The sequence below is a fragment of the Ctenopharyngodon idella genome, chromosome 21 (assembly GCF_019924925.1).
Source record: "Ctenopharyngodon idella isolate HZGC_01 chromosome 21, HZGC01, whole genome shotgun sequence".
Classification (NCBI taxonomy): domain Eukaryota; kingdom Metazoa; phylum Chordata; class Actinopteri; order Cypriniformes; family Xenocyprididae; genus Ctenopharyngodon; species Ctenopharyngodon idella.
In genome coordinates, this window is record NC_067240.1 from 22,800,025 (window position 1) to 22,815,839 (window position 15,815).

At 35.8% G+C, this 15,815-nt stretch overlaps 1 protein-coding gene across 3 annotated transcripts in view; it reads right to left on the reverse strand.

Annotated features, from left to right (window-relative positions):
* grk6 (G protein-coupled receptor kinase 6) overlaps positions 1–15,815 on the reverse strand; it is a 53,481-nt gene that overhangs the window by 18,334 nt on the left and 19,332 nt on the right. For 2 of the 3 annotated variants that reach the window (XR_007927246.1, XM_051878091.1), the window contains exons 3-5: positions 4,935–5,047; positions 1,574–1,651; positions 584–684 (exon numbers count right to left, since the gene is read on the reverse strand). Coding sequence is in view for 2 of the 3 variants with exons in the window: in XM_051878091.1 (XP_051734051.1) it covers positions 584–684; positions 1,574–1,651; positions 4,935–5,047 (292 nt within the window). In the remaining variant the exon portion in view is untranslated. The remainder of the gene's footprint in view (positions 1–583; positions 685–1,573; positions 1,652–4,934; positions 5,048–15,815) is intronic. The other variant, XM_051878093.1, reaches the window with a different exon arrangement.

The window sequence follows — 15,815 nt, forward strand, 5'->3', positions numbered from 1 at the left end:
TCCAGCACTTTGTAGGCAGTGGATGAATGCTGCAAAGAATTGTAAATATGGAGAGAACGCCGTGACATAAAATCTGAAAAACCTCTGTGTTTGTAGTCAACATTTCAAACTGGATGACCACGAACACAGCGTTTTAGGCCAAATGGAGGGGAAAAACGAAAAAAAGAAATGGCTGTTCTGTTAGTTCCGCCCAAAATAACTGTTCTGTTAATAACGCTCTGTCGAACCGACTGTCTGTGGGCGGGGATACAAAAATGTGGAAGTATAATCTGTAGTTATCACAAAAGCCCTGGAGCTGTCAAAAGTCCACCGGATGACACGTTTTACTTCATCTGGCAGACTTTTGCTGACAAATGAGTAAACATTGTTCGTTTACATATACTAATGACACTGTAACAATACAAAGCGGGTTGAAAATCATCCGAGATACACTTTAATTGATTTGCTTGTAAATGCTCAGAATTTCGTTTCACTCAGGAATGTATTGCTCAGATGCCAGATGTGTTTGTCAGACAGTGTCAGTGTAGTTGCATCTACCAGTGCTAATGGGATAATAAGAGTGTTTCCTGTCTAAAAGACTTACTTGGTACACTCCATGAAGAGCTCTTTACATGCCTCCTGTTGCAAGCGTTCTGCACACTTAGTCACCATCTCCTCTGTTACCTCAGGGACGTAGTCCTCTGACTGCAAATGGAAGAATTAGTACATGAAACTATGCTTTAACATAAAAAAATGCATTCATGCTCATGAATTATACAACAATCAAAGCAAAAAAGGGAAACTTTACAGTGAAACTTATCAATAAAATACTGAAACTGAAAAAAATAAAATAAAAATACATTGAAATCATGATAAAAATGAAATTTCTGTCATTATTTGCTCACCCTCATCATGTCATTTCAAACTCGTAAGACCTTCATTCATCTTCGGATCACAAATTAAGATATTTTTGATGAAATCCGAGAGCTTTCTGACCTCCCTATAGACAGCAACGTCGTAACCAATTTCAAGGCCCAGAAAGGTAGTAAAGACATTGTTAAAATAGTCCATGTGACTACATGGCTCAGTATTGGCCAACGCTGTACACGTGAGCACCACGACTCATGCGTGTGATGCTGAGCCGGCGTTCTGACGAGCCCGGAAGCGCTGCACTGTGTTTACTATGTGAACAGTGTAGAAGACTGACAGGGAAGAGATGAAATTGTTGAATAAATCGTTATTTTTGTTTTGTTTTTCCGTACAAAAAATATTCTCGTCGCTTCATAACATTAAGGTTGAACCACTGTAGTCACATGAACTATTTTAATGATGTCTTCACTACCTTTCTGGGCCTTGAAATTGGTAATAATATTGCAGTCTATGGGCAGGTCAGAAAGCTCTCGGATTTCATCAAAAATATCTTAATTTGTGTTCCGAAGATGAAAGGTCTTACGGGTTTGGAACGACATGAAAGTGAGTACTTAATGACAGAAATTTCATTTTTGGGTGAACTAACCCTTTAAACAAATATATTTGCAACACACACTAATATAACAATTAATATAGGTCTTCCCTGTGCTACTCTTCTCTGTACCTTTGGGTTGAGGTACTTGTCTAGGAGTTCCTGTCCACATTCCTTCCTCTTCTCGTCTGGCGTTACTTCATACTCCGCCTGAAATTATGGAGAAACATTAGCTGTAATATTTTTTGATGTCTACAACCTTCATTATTTACTCACTTACGATTTTACATTATCATCACTCAATACAGTTTTAATTTCAGTTCAGTTTCATTTTTTAGTTTACAAAGGCATGGATTTGAAAACAAAACAAAACATAAAACAAAACCCAAGACAAAACCCAACAAAAAACAAAATAAAACCCAGACAAAACAAAAAACACAAAAAAACAAAACAAAAACAAACCCAAAGTAAAACAAAACAAAACAAAATAAACAACATTGTACATTTTAAATTTGTAAACCTAAAAAAGCTGTAAAATACAGTTATTTTATTTCTATGAGGATTTTATCCAAAATCATCATGACAAATACTGAAGAATACATCTGAAGAATACAATTTTGATCCATCAAAATTAGTTTTAACAAAAGCAACATCAAAGGAAATCATTATCAAAACTGCATGATGTTTTACTATATCACAAAGATTACATTGCAGCGTAATATTCTGTATATGCGGGGATATTTCTACAATGCCTTATTTTCTGGTTGCTTAAACACTGAAATCTTTACCACTTTACTAAAATGCATCCCAATCATTTACTTGTCCTGATAATTTCCTACATGCAACTGACTGCTGCCTTGGTCTATGAGAAACATGCAAATATTAAAGAAGGGACTAGAACCTTATCATCCAGGGACCATTTTTTAACTTAGACCAGCAAGCAACCACTGTAGCAATCACATACCAATGCGCTGGCAAACACCCACAACACCCTAGCACCATGGCAGCGAGTTTTGTACAGACATGCACCGCACACATTTGCTTCAGAAAATGTGTACAATCTGGTGTTAGATTCATGTTTATTTACAAAACACCACAAATAGAGTTTCTCTACTAAATATGCAGCATCAAGGTCTTTAAAGGTGGAGGAAAACACTAGCAAGTTTTTCATGTGGAGTGTGCATGTACGCATAAGACGATATGCGTGTTGTGATGTTTATGTTGTAGCTTGAAGGAACAGAGTAATAGTCTGCATTCCATATCTGAAACGGCATGTCACGTCAAAATATTTACAAAGAGAAGATTTGCCCTAGAACACAGGATTTTGGAGGGCAGAACTGATCTCAAAGCAGTAGTTTTAAATGCATAGTGGAGAGTCTGGTACTCTCCGTTTGAATGTAATTTTATCTCAAGCTTTATAATAACGGATCTTAAATCTTGTAATCTGCTTGCCCCTAAGTTATGGGCGTGGAAAAGTTGCTGGTGGGCATTTACTCGGGGTAGAGGCATTGGTGCAAATGTGACCCCAGCATTCCTGTTCAGAGCTGGGTCGCCCGACTTCTGAAAGGGGTGGAGGCAAAGGAACAAAAAGAGGCAGGCCATGAAGGGGGCTCAGAAGATGTTTTTATGAACAGTATTAGTAGTGAAATGAATCTACAATCACTTTAAATCAAAAGATATGGGCTCTGTTCCAAATTCTGTTCTACCATGCTATTTACTATCTATAGGTAGCTGCCATAGCTGCCAAGGCTGCATTCTAACAGAAAAGGAAGCTCATAATTGATGGAACTGAAAAGCTATACATATAAGCAGCAACTCAACAATAATAATAAGAGCACACTTAAAGGAATTTTCACTTTCTTTATTGGGCCATTTTGTGTTTGGGCAAGTTGAAAATGTTGGCAGGCAAGCAGAGTATGACAAGTAGCATGTTTCTAAAAAAAAAATTCTAAATCCTCGTTCACACCCATTATGATAACTATAACAATATCATATTAGAGTTCACACCAACGGTCAATAATGTTCTGTTTATTATATGCACATGCTGTAATATGTTATGTTAAACGTTATGTTATGTTAAACGTCTGGTGGATTTTGCCTATGGGCCTCATTGATGAAATGAGCCTCATTCACGAGCAGATTGTAAAGCCGCGCTGATGTACATTTTTCGATTCATAAAAGTGTTTGTATTTTCAAAATGGTAGTTGGTACAATTTTTTTTTACACCTGCTCCAAAGCACACATAAAACATCTGGACATTATATATATATATATATATATATATATATATATATATATATATTAGTGTCAAACCAAAAGTTATTCAGACACCTTGAACATTTCATTCATTAATTCAGTTTATTCACTATAGTTAAAAAAAAAATGGTAATAAAATATGACAAGATCTCAGAGTTAAACCGTGTCAGAAAAAGTTAATCTTAATTATGTCAGATAAAACTTAAGCAAAACATGGTCAGGTCAAAGTGTCTGAATAACTTTTGGTTCCAAATTTTTATCAATTTTACTCGTAGTCCACTGTAGGAAGAATTTTGGGGTATAATATGTCACAGTTCACTTTATTTTGCTATCCTCATAGTGTCCTGCACCCACTAGTAAAAATATATCAAAAATATAAAAAATGTCTGAATAATTGTTGGTATATATATATATATATATATATATATATATATATATATATATATATATATATACACACCAATCTGAAAATCTAACAGACTGCAGATTTATTTTTCCTGTAAGCTTTTAATTTTTCTATCCATTTTGTTTTCACATAGTAAAATAAAAACTGTAGCTATAGTTTGCCGATATATATAATGTTTAACATTAACGAAGATTAATAATTGATGTGGAAGTATCGTTCATTCTTAGTTCATGTTAACTAATGTAGTTAACTAATGTTAACAAATGAAACCTTATTGTAAAGAGTTACCATTATTTCTTTGTATGACAGCCTGGCCAAAAATTATGTCTGCATAATTTGGCATGTTTCATTGCGTTGTCACAAATAACAATTGACTCCAAGCGTAACTCCAAGCATAACTACATAATATGCTTACAAAATCCTTTCATTTTTTTATAATATTTGAATAAAAGATGAAAATGTCAATTTGCATAGACAGGACATCACTTTTAGCCAGTACTGTATGTAATCTTTTAGCTATTAATTTCATATAATAACAAAATTAAATAGTTAAATAATAGTGACAATACATTTCAGTAGCTTTTAGCAATGGCAATCATAGCAAGATGATTATATGATAAAATCATACATAGGTGTACCTAAACACCACACTGACCTCAAAGTATATTATGAGACAGGGTAAGGGTAGGATAGGGGCTAAAGTTATTCCTGTAGTTGCTCTAGAACTAGCCTCAACTTGCTCGTTTCACTGTACGTAAGGCTGGTTGTTTTACAGATGAAAGGGGAAGATACAAACATGTTTTGTCTTTAAAGAGAATTAATAATTCTCACCACAACATCCAAGAATTTGACACAGCGCCTCAACTCCGGCCTGGTGTCACAGAACTGACGGAATAGCAAGCGTCCGATTGGCTGCCTCTCACAAAGGCTGTTGTAGTCTTTCTCTGTGGAAAGAGACCAACATGAAACACAGTGACTAAGGGCTTTGAAAAGGTGGTGTTAAGCACACACACACAGAGAGAGAGAGAGAGAGAGAGAGAGAGAGAGAGAGAGAGAGAGAGAGAGAGAGAGAGTGAGTGTAAATATCATTTGGGACAATCAATGAATACAATAAAAATCAATAGCACTTTCCTCTCTTCTTTTCGCTTTGGAAAGGAAACTGAAGAGACGAAACCATTAGTTGACCGCAACAAAATGGATAATAACATTGACAACATCTTCAAAATATCAAAGGCACAGCCCAGGATTGGTAAAGCTGTTGCGTTTAAGCCAAAATTAAAGAAAATGCACAGTACTTGTAGCCAGAGTAGTGGTCGACCGGTTTGGCAATGGCCGATATTGATAACAGCAAGTTTTGCTTCAGACCCAAGTTTTACACTGAACATCAAGTGGTGACCCAACATAGTACCAAAATTGTTTAGCGTAAACAAAGTAAACATAAAAATCTAACTTTGAAATGTTTTAATATTTTCATGAACTGCATAAGCCCAACAAAGTGCAAAATTTATTGAGATCTGAGAAATCATTGAGCGCTGAGTTTTGAGACTCAACGTGCCTGCGCCAGTTTTAATATATGCATAATTGTTTATTTAATTTTATTTAAACTAAAAATGTAATTTAACTTTAATTTAATTACAAATGTACAGGGCTCCAGACTGCGATCAAATGGTCGCATTTTGTGACCTTTTTCTTGCTGGTGAGAGTAAATTTTGTTAGAGGTCGCACTGGTGCGACCACCACGTTGCCCAACTGCTAATAGCTGCCATTTCTGTTGCATATGAAAAACATCAAACGGCAAACGAAATGAAAGAGGAACGAAACTGCGTGGACAGTTTATCAGCTCAGAGCAATACTAGACAGCACAGCGCGAGCTCAGAACAGGTTTACTGTTCGGGCCGAGCTCGATCACGCTACACTAAGCTGGGAGATCCAGTGAGAAAGAGTTTGTATTCGGCACAGTATTAACATCGCTGCGAGATCTAGTGAGAAGCATTCAAATTCTGTGCAGAATTTTGTTATAAACCATATAAGATCAAATAGTGCTGACTTAGAAACCAGGAGAAACATTGGCTTTTCAGTCCACAAATCACCAACATTCACCATGGATTTAATGTAGTTATGCTAAATGTAAGCATGGTATTGTGACAGAAATAGTGAAATGTTTTTACATTATTCATTTCAGGGTTCATACAACATTTTGGGACTGAAATTCAAGCACTTTTCAAGGTCTTTAAAGTGCTTCACACTTTTTCCAGCACTTCAAGGCTCTAAATATTATCCAATTTAAATGTTATTTTTAATGTGATAACTAAAAATAATAATATTTACATTTATGATAATATTATTATTATTACATATATAATAATAATAATAATAATAATAATAATAATATTTACTCTATTAAATTAGTTTTTTTTTTTTTTTTTTTTTTTTACATGTTACTGTTGTTAATAAAAATTAATTTTATCTGCATTTCAGCACAAGCTTAGTGCTTTACTGTCAAATGTGCATTTCCAAGAAATAGACATGTAATATTATTAGGTACTGCACTTATTAATGCAAAACAATAGTCATTTTACGATTAAATTACCTTTATGATTAAAACCCCCCCACCCCCCTCAGCGATACCAGATCAGTTGCTGGTGCCACCATCTGTAGAACTTAGTGGCACCTGTGCTACTGCTCTGAAATGTTAGTCTGGAGCACTGAATGTAATTTAATTTTAATTTTAATTAAAATTGATTTTATTTTAATTCAATTTAAAATTTTAATTTAACTCAAATGTCTTAAATGTCTTAGTTTACATTTTTAATTTATTTTATTTTTAATTTATAATTTTATTTTATTTTATGGACCAAAGAACCACTGATCTAGAGATCAGGGTGGCAATGGTCAACGTAATGCTGAAACAAACAAAAAACATTTCCAAACAGAAATTCACAATTACCAGCAAATGAACTCAAAACAGGCAAATGTCAGTCGATTAATTGCCCAAATTGATAAAGAGCTCTTTCAATTTAAGATAAAGCAATAGCCTAACATGAAATTACTTCAAACCACAAGGCTCCGACTGTAACAGTTGCTCTAGACCACGTCTTTGGCCACACACCTGATGGAGTGGCTGAAATGAGTGTGATTATGAAGACAGAATGCATTGAAGTGAATGGAGTGGGAAGACTATGGCCAGTGGCTGAGATTTGCATTCGCTTCTCAGGTATATGCAAAGAGACAGCAGGATTTACACAGAGGCAAATGGGAGTGTGTGGACCTGCAGCAATATAGAGGCAGTGTGTAGGAGGCTGGTATTGATAGCAATGCCGCATAAATACATGGAGAGCTTACAGCTCCTTCATAACGCTGCTGGCACAAAGTGCAAAGATGTACTGTAGAGTGCAGATAACAATCAGCATTATTGCTGTTGATACATGCTTGTTTTAATTAGAGCAGAAGAGATCTCTTTAGAGAAATATTTGTCTTCAGATTTATTGCTGAAAATTTGAAGTGGAGATTGCATTGTGGAGATGCTGGTGTCTCCATCAAGAATCTTAAGTACTGTAGCTAAGGAAAAAGATTCTCATTTACTAACCCTCATTTATTTATTTATTATTTTGTGTAGACATTTTGAAGAATCTTTATGCAGATCTTTTCCATTCAATGTAAGAAGTGATAATAGGCTGTCAAATGACAAAAAAGCACAATAAAACAACTTGTGTGCTGTATTGGAAAGCTTCTGAGGCATATATTAAGGCTTTGTGACTTAAATTTAAGACATTATTCATTGAAAATATTGTCCTCTGCTCTTATAGCTTGTTCATACTTTTGCGTAATCAAGCTTGACATCACACGTCAGCTAATGCCATTGTAGCATTATTTGCCATATTTTAATGTATGCAAGTTATATACAAGAGAGCGTTTTATTGAAATGTTGTATTTTGCTTCTTATGCTATTATTATTTCCCCTCTCTCTTTTCATTCTTTCCCTTAAGCCTATATGGATGAAGCGGTTTGATGATAAACCATGATAAAAATGCCTGATGGTTAGTATTACTGCACTGAAAAAAACTGAAAATATTACTTATTTTAATTTGGCCAGTAGGCTAAAAGGTTGAGTCAATTCTACTTAGTTCAAGGTTTCTTTGCAATACATTTCACTCAAACAATATAACACTGAATTAAACCATGCTTTTAAAGTGTATGCTTTACTTAGAAACATCTAAGTAAATAATACAAGAGATAATGTGTAGACACCATATCTAGATATTAGAAGTAACACGGCACCTGAACGCAGAGACCTCAATACTTGGTACACAATACACAATGACGGTAACATTCGATGGATCGTTTTTGAGTATGAATGTGTCATTTTGAGTAGAAAATGAACTCCAAATGTCACCAAATGGCAAGTTACTAAACCTAACCACAAAAGCAAAGATAAAACAGTGTAAATACAGCTGGAAACAGCGAAAAATCAACCTCATTAATTATTCAAGGACCAGTGCATGATGGGAACACCAGTATCAGAAAAGTTAAGTAGTTTTACTTAATTTTATAATGTTGGTATTTACCATAGACTGTAAAAAAAAGTATTTACGCTTTAATTTCTACAAGCTTGAATTGAGTACTACTATAGAATTTACTTAGTTTTTTAAAATTTTTGCCTGAACTAACGCTTTCTCCTTCTTTCCAAAGCGCTTGCGCTCCCGTGGCGTCTTTCGTTGCTATGCAACCATGAATTGCACTCTCCACGACGACGAGGAAGTTTCAGCAAAGGATAAATTGATTTCTAACCCTTGCATTAGCTTTACTACTAGATATATTTATGGAGATGAGATATAAAAACCACCCTCTATAGCTATGATCAACTGTTCGGCGGAGCTTTCGATGTTTTGTTACGGAAAGGCCAAAGCTGTTCGGTTGGTTCTTGTCACATGGCCTGCGGTGTGCTTGCGGCATTCTGAAAAGTTGAGAATTTTTCATCTCGATGTGCCTGGAAAACATACCGCATGCGTGTCGCGACCGCGTCGCTTCCATTATGAGTGCGCCTGCCGCACGCCTACATTTGAAATAATGAATTTGAACGCGCAAAAGACGCGATATGTGAATGGCCCCTTATGCGAGAGCTTTTCTTAGAACGTCACTTTTCATAAGCTACTAACTGGTCTTGAGGTCATTTTTGAACAATGTATCTATTGCTTTATACCAGACAGTACATTTTGTGAAATGTACTGAGTAAAAAGTATATTTGAGCTCTATTTCTTTAAAATTATTGCGTTTTTATATAGTGTGGCATTTTAATTGTGGTGTAAGTGTTCAAATCCTTTTTGGCGCCACTGTATTTGATTACGTCATACAGTTTGGTGTCATAAAAAGTCAATTTATCACACAATACGTGGTGCACAATTTTGTTCAGTGGTTTACATCAATGGGTTTCTGATTGACTACTTTAAGCTTTTGTGATGAGTTTCAAACTGTCTCAGTTGTAGCAAGAAGACTGTGAGTAATTTTATGTTGTTAATAATTGATCATGAAATGGGACCGCTTTATCTTCCTCTCCTCCCCCTCCTGGGGTGGTCTTCAATTATACAACACCATTAAAAACCTTAAAGACAAACCAGGTTTGACCCCCTATGCCCATTTTGTGGAAATGATTAAATGAGCAGTAACATGGTTTCATTCATACAGTCACAAGGCTTCCTTTGAGTGTACAAAGTCATCAGAAGAGATGGAGAGATTGGCCTTCGGAAGAGGGTCTCGCTCTATGTCACATTGTTAATTCTCAGAGGGGTTTCATGACCTGTTAGTGGATGGACAAATGAGTTAGGAGATAGAGTGAGCTTCTCTTTAAAGTCAACATGGAATCGAAATTGATCCAATTGAGTGCATTAGTACACAATTCGTCACTGCATGTTACTGAAACCAAAAATTGTGTAAAAGTTGTTATGTAAAGCTAAATTACGACTGCAAGAAACCTGAACTGTCAGGAAAAAATCTAAAATCAGGGTTCGAAAATAAGGACTACCCGATGGCTCCGGGCACAGTGTGAAAGATGTTTGGAGCAGTGAACTGAATTGTCACTGGCATCGTCATTATCATTTGCATGCTTTTTAAATCTTACCAATTTTAAACCTTTTAAATGCAAGGACATGAGAACTCAATTTGTTAAAGAACGCACTGTTTGATAAAGGTTTTCTGTGCACACACAACCAAAGCGCACCAAGCACACTCTCCATCAGCGCACGAATAATGATTTGAGGTCTCTTTCGCGTCTTATGACATAAACAGAGTCGGTTATGTCTTAAATGAATGTAAACATCTGTGAGAAAAATGGATGTCTCAGTATATTAGATTCATGAATATGCTGTTCACGTAGTAAACACAGTGCAGCACTTCCGGGTTCTACGTCAGAACGCCAGCTCATTATTGGCCGGTTCCTGTGTTAGCAATACACGCATACGTTGTGCTGTGTCGGGCCAATACTGAGCCTGGAAGAACCCGGAAGGCACTGCACTGTGTTTACAACGTAAACAGCGTAGGAGACTGACATGGAAGAGGAGAAATTGTTGAATAAAGTTGTTATTTTTGTTTGTTTTTTGCACACAAAAAGTATTCTCTTCACTTCATAACATTAAGGTTAAACCACTGCAGTCTCGTTGACTATTTTAACAATGTCTTTAGTACCTTTCTGGGCCTTTAAAGTGGTAATAACATTGCAGTCTATCGGAGGCCAGACAGCTCACGGATTTCATCAAAAAGATCTTAATTTGTGTTCCGAAGATGAACAAAGGTCCTACGGGTTTGGAACGACACGAGGGTGAGTAATTAATGACCAAATTTTCATTTTTGGGTGAACTAACCCTTTAAAGTGACAACAACCTAATACACATGATGCTGTCTAATTTCATGTCAAACATTAAAAGAAAAAAAGAAAAAGAAAAAAGAAAAAGAGAAAATCACTCCCTACTTATGCACGAATAACTTTTGCAGCTTTAAAATGTAAAGTAGCAGAATAACTTTTGTAAGATTATTCTGTATTTAATTTATAGAAGACTATTTTTCATTTGATGAATTCAATTTCTGTAGTATTTCATTAAGCACCGTTTATTTATTTGTGCTGTTGCTTGTAATTTGTTCTTATTTTATTTTATTTGTCTTGAATAATGGTTAAACACTATATGTTAGTGGTTTTTGCTGTGGTATCGTAACAACTTTATTTACTAAGAAGTTTACATGAGTCAAAAACAATGGAAATTATTTTTTCATGCTGGGACCAGAGAAAATTTTATACTAAACAGGACTTCAGGATGGAGTTTGTTTGCTGGTTCCAACAAGGTAAACATCATGCTAAAATCTCCAAGAGCACTGGGTGATATTAGACTTTCATTTGTCATTGTTTAGCTAGTGGGGGCAATTCTGTGATAAAGTCAAATATACAGCCAGGGGAATATAGTCAATGTCATAAACCTGAATTGAAGGCTCATTAACGGTTGCAGTGGTGGCTCACAAAAGCCATATAGACAGAAGGCCACTGGAGCCTGACATGGAAACCATGGGCCCCAAAATGGCTGTTTATATATATATATATATATATATATATATATAGGCATGGATGCATGTTGAATTAGTTAGTTTTTTTTTTGTCAAAAGTGAAAACAGTCAGCCTTCCTGTCTGGTAGCAGAGAACTGCGTGCAGAGAAAGAAAACCCAAGGTGTCTGGGTGGATTAGAGTGTGCTTCTGGGCATGTTGTCATTTGCTGTGGAGGTTGTTTTTTGGTTCCTTGCATTTAAACACGGAAGCTGAGAACTTCCTGAGGTGCCAGCCCAAGCGGCTGTGTTTAAAACAGAGAAAAAACGGTTGAACATCTGCTGTTGTCTGGCCTGAAGTGCCATGTAGACGCTTCTAAGCTTATGAATCAATGGCAATAAAACAGACACATTCTCGTACAAACAATTCAAACATGACCTTTGACAAAAGTCGATGCAGTCATGTTTTCTCAATTCCCTAAGGTGATGTCATCACAATCTGACACACAGCAGGGCGAAAAATTCCCATGGCTTTCCCGAATGACCTTTTTCAGGAGAATACCAATGGATTCCAAACACAACAATTAGACAGGACTGAACAAGCTTGGAAACCTTGTCTTGCGTAAACATGTGAAAAATGGTCCCCTGAACTTTTTATCTATCTGCATTATTCATTCATGTTTGTATCTTGTCATGATTGTCATTTAAAACACTGAATGTTGAGAGGAAGAAAATTTCATCCCAGGAATTGAGTCATATGAAAAATAAAGATCAGGTTCACCCCTGAGAGCATTTCAAAATGTAAATATGACAATAAAGGTCTTTTTAAGTCACATATACTAAATAAAGGAAGCTACAAATGATCAATTTAAACATTTGTAATTCTATAGTTTATCAGTAAGCTACACTAACAGTATTAGTAGCATACCACTAAAAGATTAGCCTGCTAGATTAGCAATTAGCCTGCTAGCCATAAGGTGATTAGTACACTTAGTTTACAGTTAACCGATTAGCCTGCTAGCATAGCATACCTTTAGACAAACAGCCTGCTAACTTAGGGTGTGTCTCAATTAGCTCTCTAGTTCAGTAGTCAGGGCACTGATCAGGGAGTCGGCCATTTTAAGGGCTGTCTCAATTGCAAAATTCTTCCAATGCTTCCTTACCGGAAATGACTTTACATTTCTTAAGTGGATGGATTTAGTTGATAATGATTTCATTTGATTCATAGCAGCCCTATAGTGTAATTTCTAATTGAATGAACAGTATTATATATAGCATATAATTACATGCATGAATTTGACATAAAAGATGACACATGCATTTAATAAGGTTAGAAAAAAAAAATGGCCCTTATAAAGGTTAACATGCCCCTGGAAATTAATTTTGGGGGGAAAATATTAAAAGAATAGTGAAGTTCTTATTTGGCCATTTGTTAACATTGTTTTCCCCACCTATCTGGCCTAGATGACATCATCCTGAAAACTAAAGTCATTTTAGAGGTAGCGCAAGCTCTTAAAATTTTGATAAAAGATTACCAAGACAACCATTTTTTTTTCTTTAAAACACATGCACTGAAGAAAGTAAATGGGTTAAATTCTGATTTGTCATTGAAACTCGTAAAGGGTTAGTTCACTCAAAAATGAAAATTCTGTCACGCTGCATTCAGCGTCAACGCTTGACAGAGGGTGTGCCTGAAGTTATAGTGATAACAGCTAGTCATGTTACTTTCCGGTGTTGCATGAACGCAATTGGCTAGCGACTGCTCTAAGGTGTTTGCATAAAGCGATCTGATTGGCTGATGCCTGCGTAACCCACAATTCAGTTCGGCAACGCATTACGTCACCCATTCAAAGTAAATGAGAAGCGTTAACGCTGACGCCCCGTGTGAATGCGGCGTCATTAATTACTCACCCTCATGTTGTTCCATACCCGTAAGACGTAAGTGTGATGCTGACGCAGAAGCCGGCCAATAATGAGTCGGCGTTCTGATGTAGAATCTGGAAGCGCTGGACGTAAACAACGTATGAGAATGACACAGAAGAGAAGATATTGTTGAATAGAGTCGTTATTTTTGTTTTGTTTTTGCGCACAAAAAGTATTCTCGTCGCTTCATAACATTAAGGTTGAACCACTGCAGTCATGTCGACTGTTTTAATGATGTCTTTAGTACATTTCTGGACCTTGAAAGTGTTGATTATATTGCTGTCTATGGACGAGTCATATACTTCTCGGATTTCATCAAAAATATCTTAATTTGTGTTCCGAAGATGAACGAAGGTCTTATGGCTGTGGAACGACATGAGGGTGAGTAATTAATGACAGAATTTTCATTTTTGGGTGATCTAACCCTTTAACTACTTCTTATTCATGCTCATAATAGTAATTCATAATATTTTGTTTATTAGGTTGTTTTGACACTTGGGATATGAAATGTACATAACATACTTTGGCACAATTCACTGTGAGGCACATCAAACAAAACCTGTAAGCGAAAGTTTAATTGTTTAGGGACAGACTTGTCCGTAAGGAACATTTTGATATAATACTGCTGACAAAGTGGAGAAAAATCGAATGCACTGATCTTCAGCCTCCCTAGAAGCAATGTGGCAAGATATGACGTGTTGACAATAAAAAATGATGAAGAGGGGTATTATTGAATGGAGCACATTAATTGGGATGGGAACACCCCAGGCATGGAAGGTTTAAAATAATCAGAGATGCCCAAAGCGGTCCTTTATGTCTTGAGCTCTTTTAAGCGTTCATTTCAATGTTTATATTGTTTGGGCCTTCGTTTGTGGTTTTGCACTCAAGTTTCTTCTTCAGACACCTAAGGCGAAGCCAGCATGATTGTTGTTACAGGCACCAAAGTTACATGAGATATGGAATTATTCAAAAAAGTGTAATGGCATTGGTCATAGTAGTAGTAGTAGTAGTAGTAGTAATAATAATAATAATAATAATACGTTTTTTAGATTAGATTAGATCTCCATTAGCCAACTAAAGAAAGCTGAAGCTGTTTGAGAAAAAACAACAAAAACAAAAAAAGTGTGGAATGGCTTGAGACAGTAATTATAACAAAGGAAACAGGAAGTAAGTGAGCAAGACACAGGCGTTGAGATACGTTGGGTACAGTGCACACACACACACACCAAATGTTTCACTTCCTGCCCAAGTCAAGTCGATTAATATTCATGGGACTGTGTTTCCTTTTGAACCAGTTTCACCAATGAACTCTAGTTATGTCAGGTACCATGCTAATATAAAGGGATAATGGGAAACAGAGAAAGCTTTTCTTCAACATCAAGAGGCAATATTTTCCCAGAGTAGACTCCTGGGCGGCTCACAGCTGATTCACATCTAAACCACATCTCATTTGCAGAATCTGGTGACATTAGGATAAATTAGGCTCCAACTCAGAGGAAATTATATGATTGAATTTAAACTAATAGGTACTTTTAATCCCCCCCCCCCAAACCCCACTCCTCAATTATGCATCTGTGTATGTCTACTGTACAGTAACAGTGCTGTTTACAAAGAGAACCTCACTATTACTGCAGCTTTGCTTACACACAGGCTTAGGATGTGAACAAACTCCTAACCCTAAGTAGTAAATTCAGCACACAACTCATCCCACACTGTTTGTGCTACAAACATGAATGATAACTCAAATCATAGCTTGTTGAGAAGAGATGTGCTTAAACCTTTTTTTTTTTTTTTTTAAATGAACGGTTGCATATTTTGCCCATAAACCTAGCAATGACCCACACAACACCCTAGAAACCATCGATAATCATGCCAAAAACTCTCAAAACGCCTCAGAAATCATATAGCATGCATCCCAAATGGAAAAAATGTAAACATGATTTATCATTATCATAATTGTTTTTTTTGTTTTGTTTTGTTTTTAATTTATAGGTATTGGTCAATATATGCATGCTGTCATCTAACATTTACTTAATCTTAAAAAACATTAATAATTTTAATTATTATAACACTAGTAAATCTGTTTAATAATAACACTGCTTTGCATTTTTTATTCTCTACATTATAATACTGTGATGCCTCATGCCTAAATTGTAGCATTTAAACAATTGATTTTTAAATTATTTTATTTCAGACAAAATAGTACAGATTTTTAATTGTATCCATTTATATGCTAAAACTTCATTAGCTTATAGGTGTCAGTCAGAA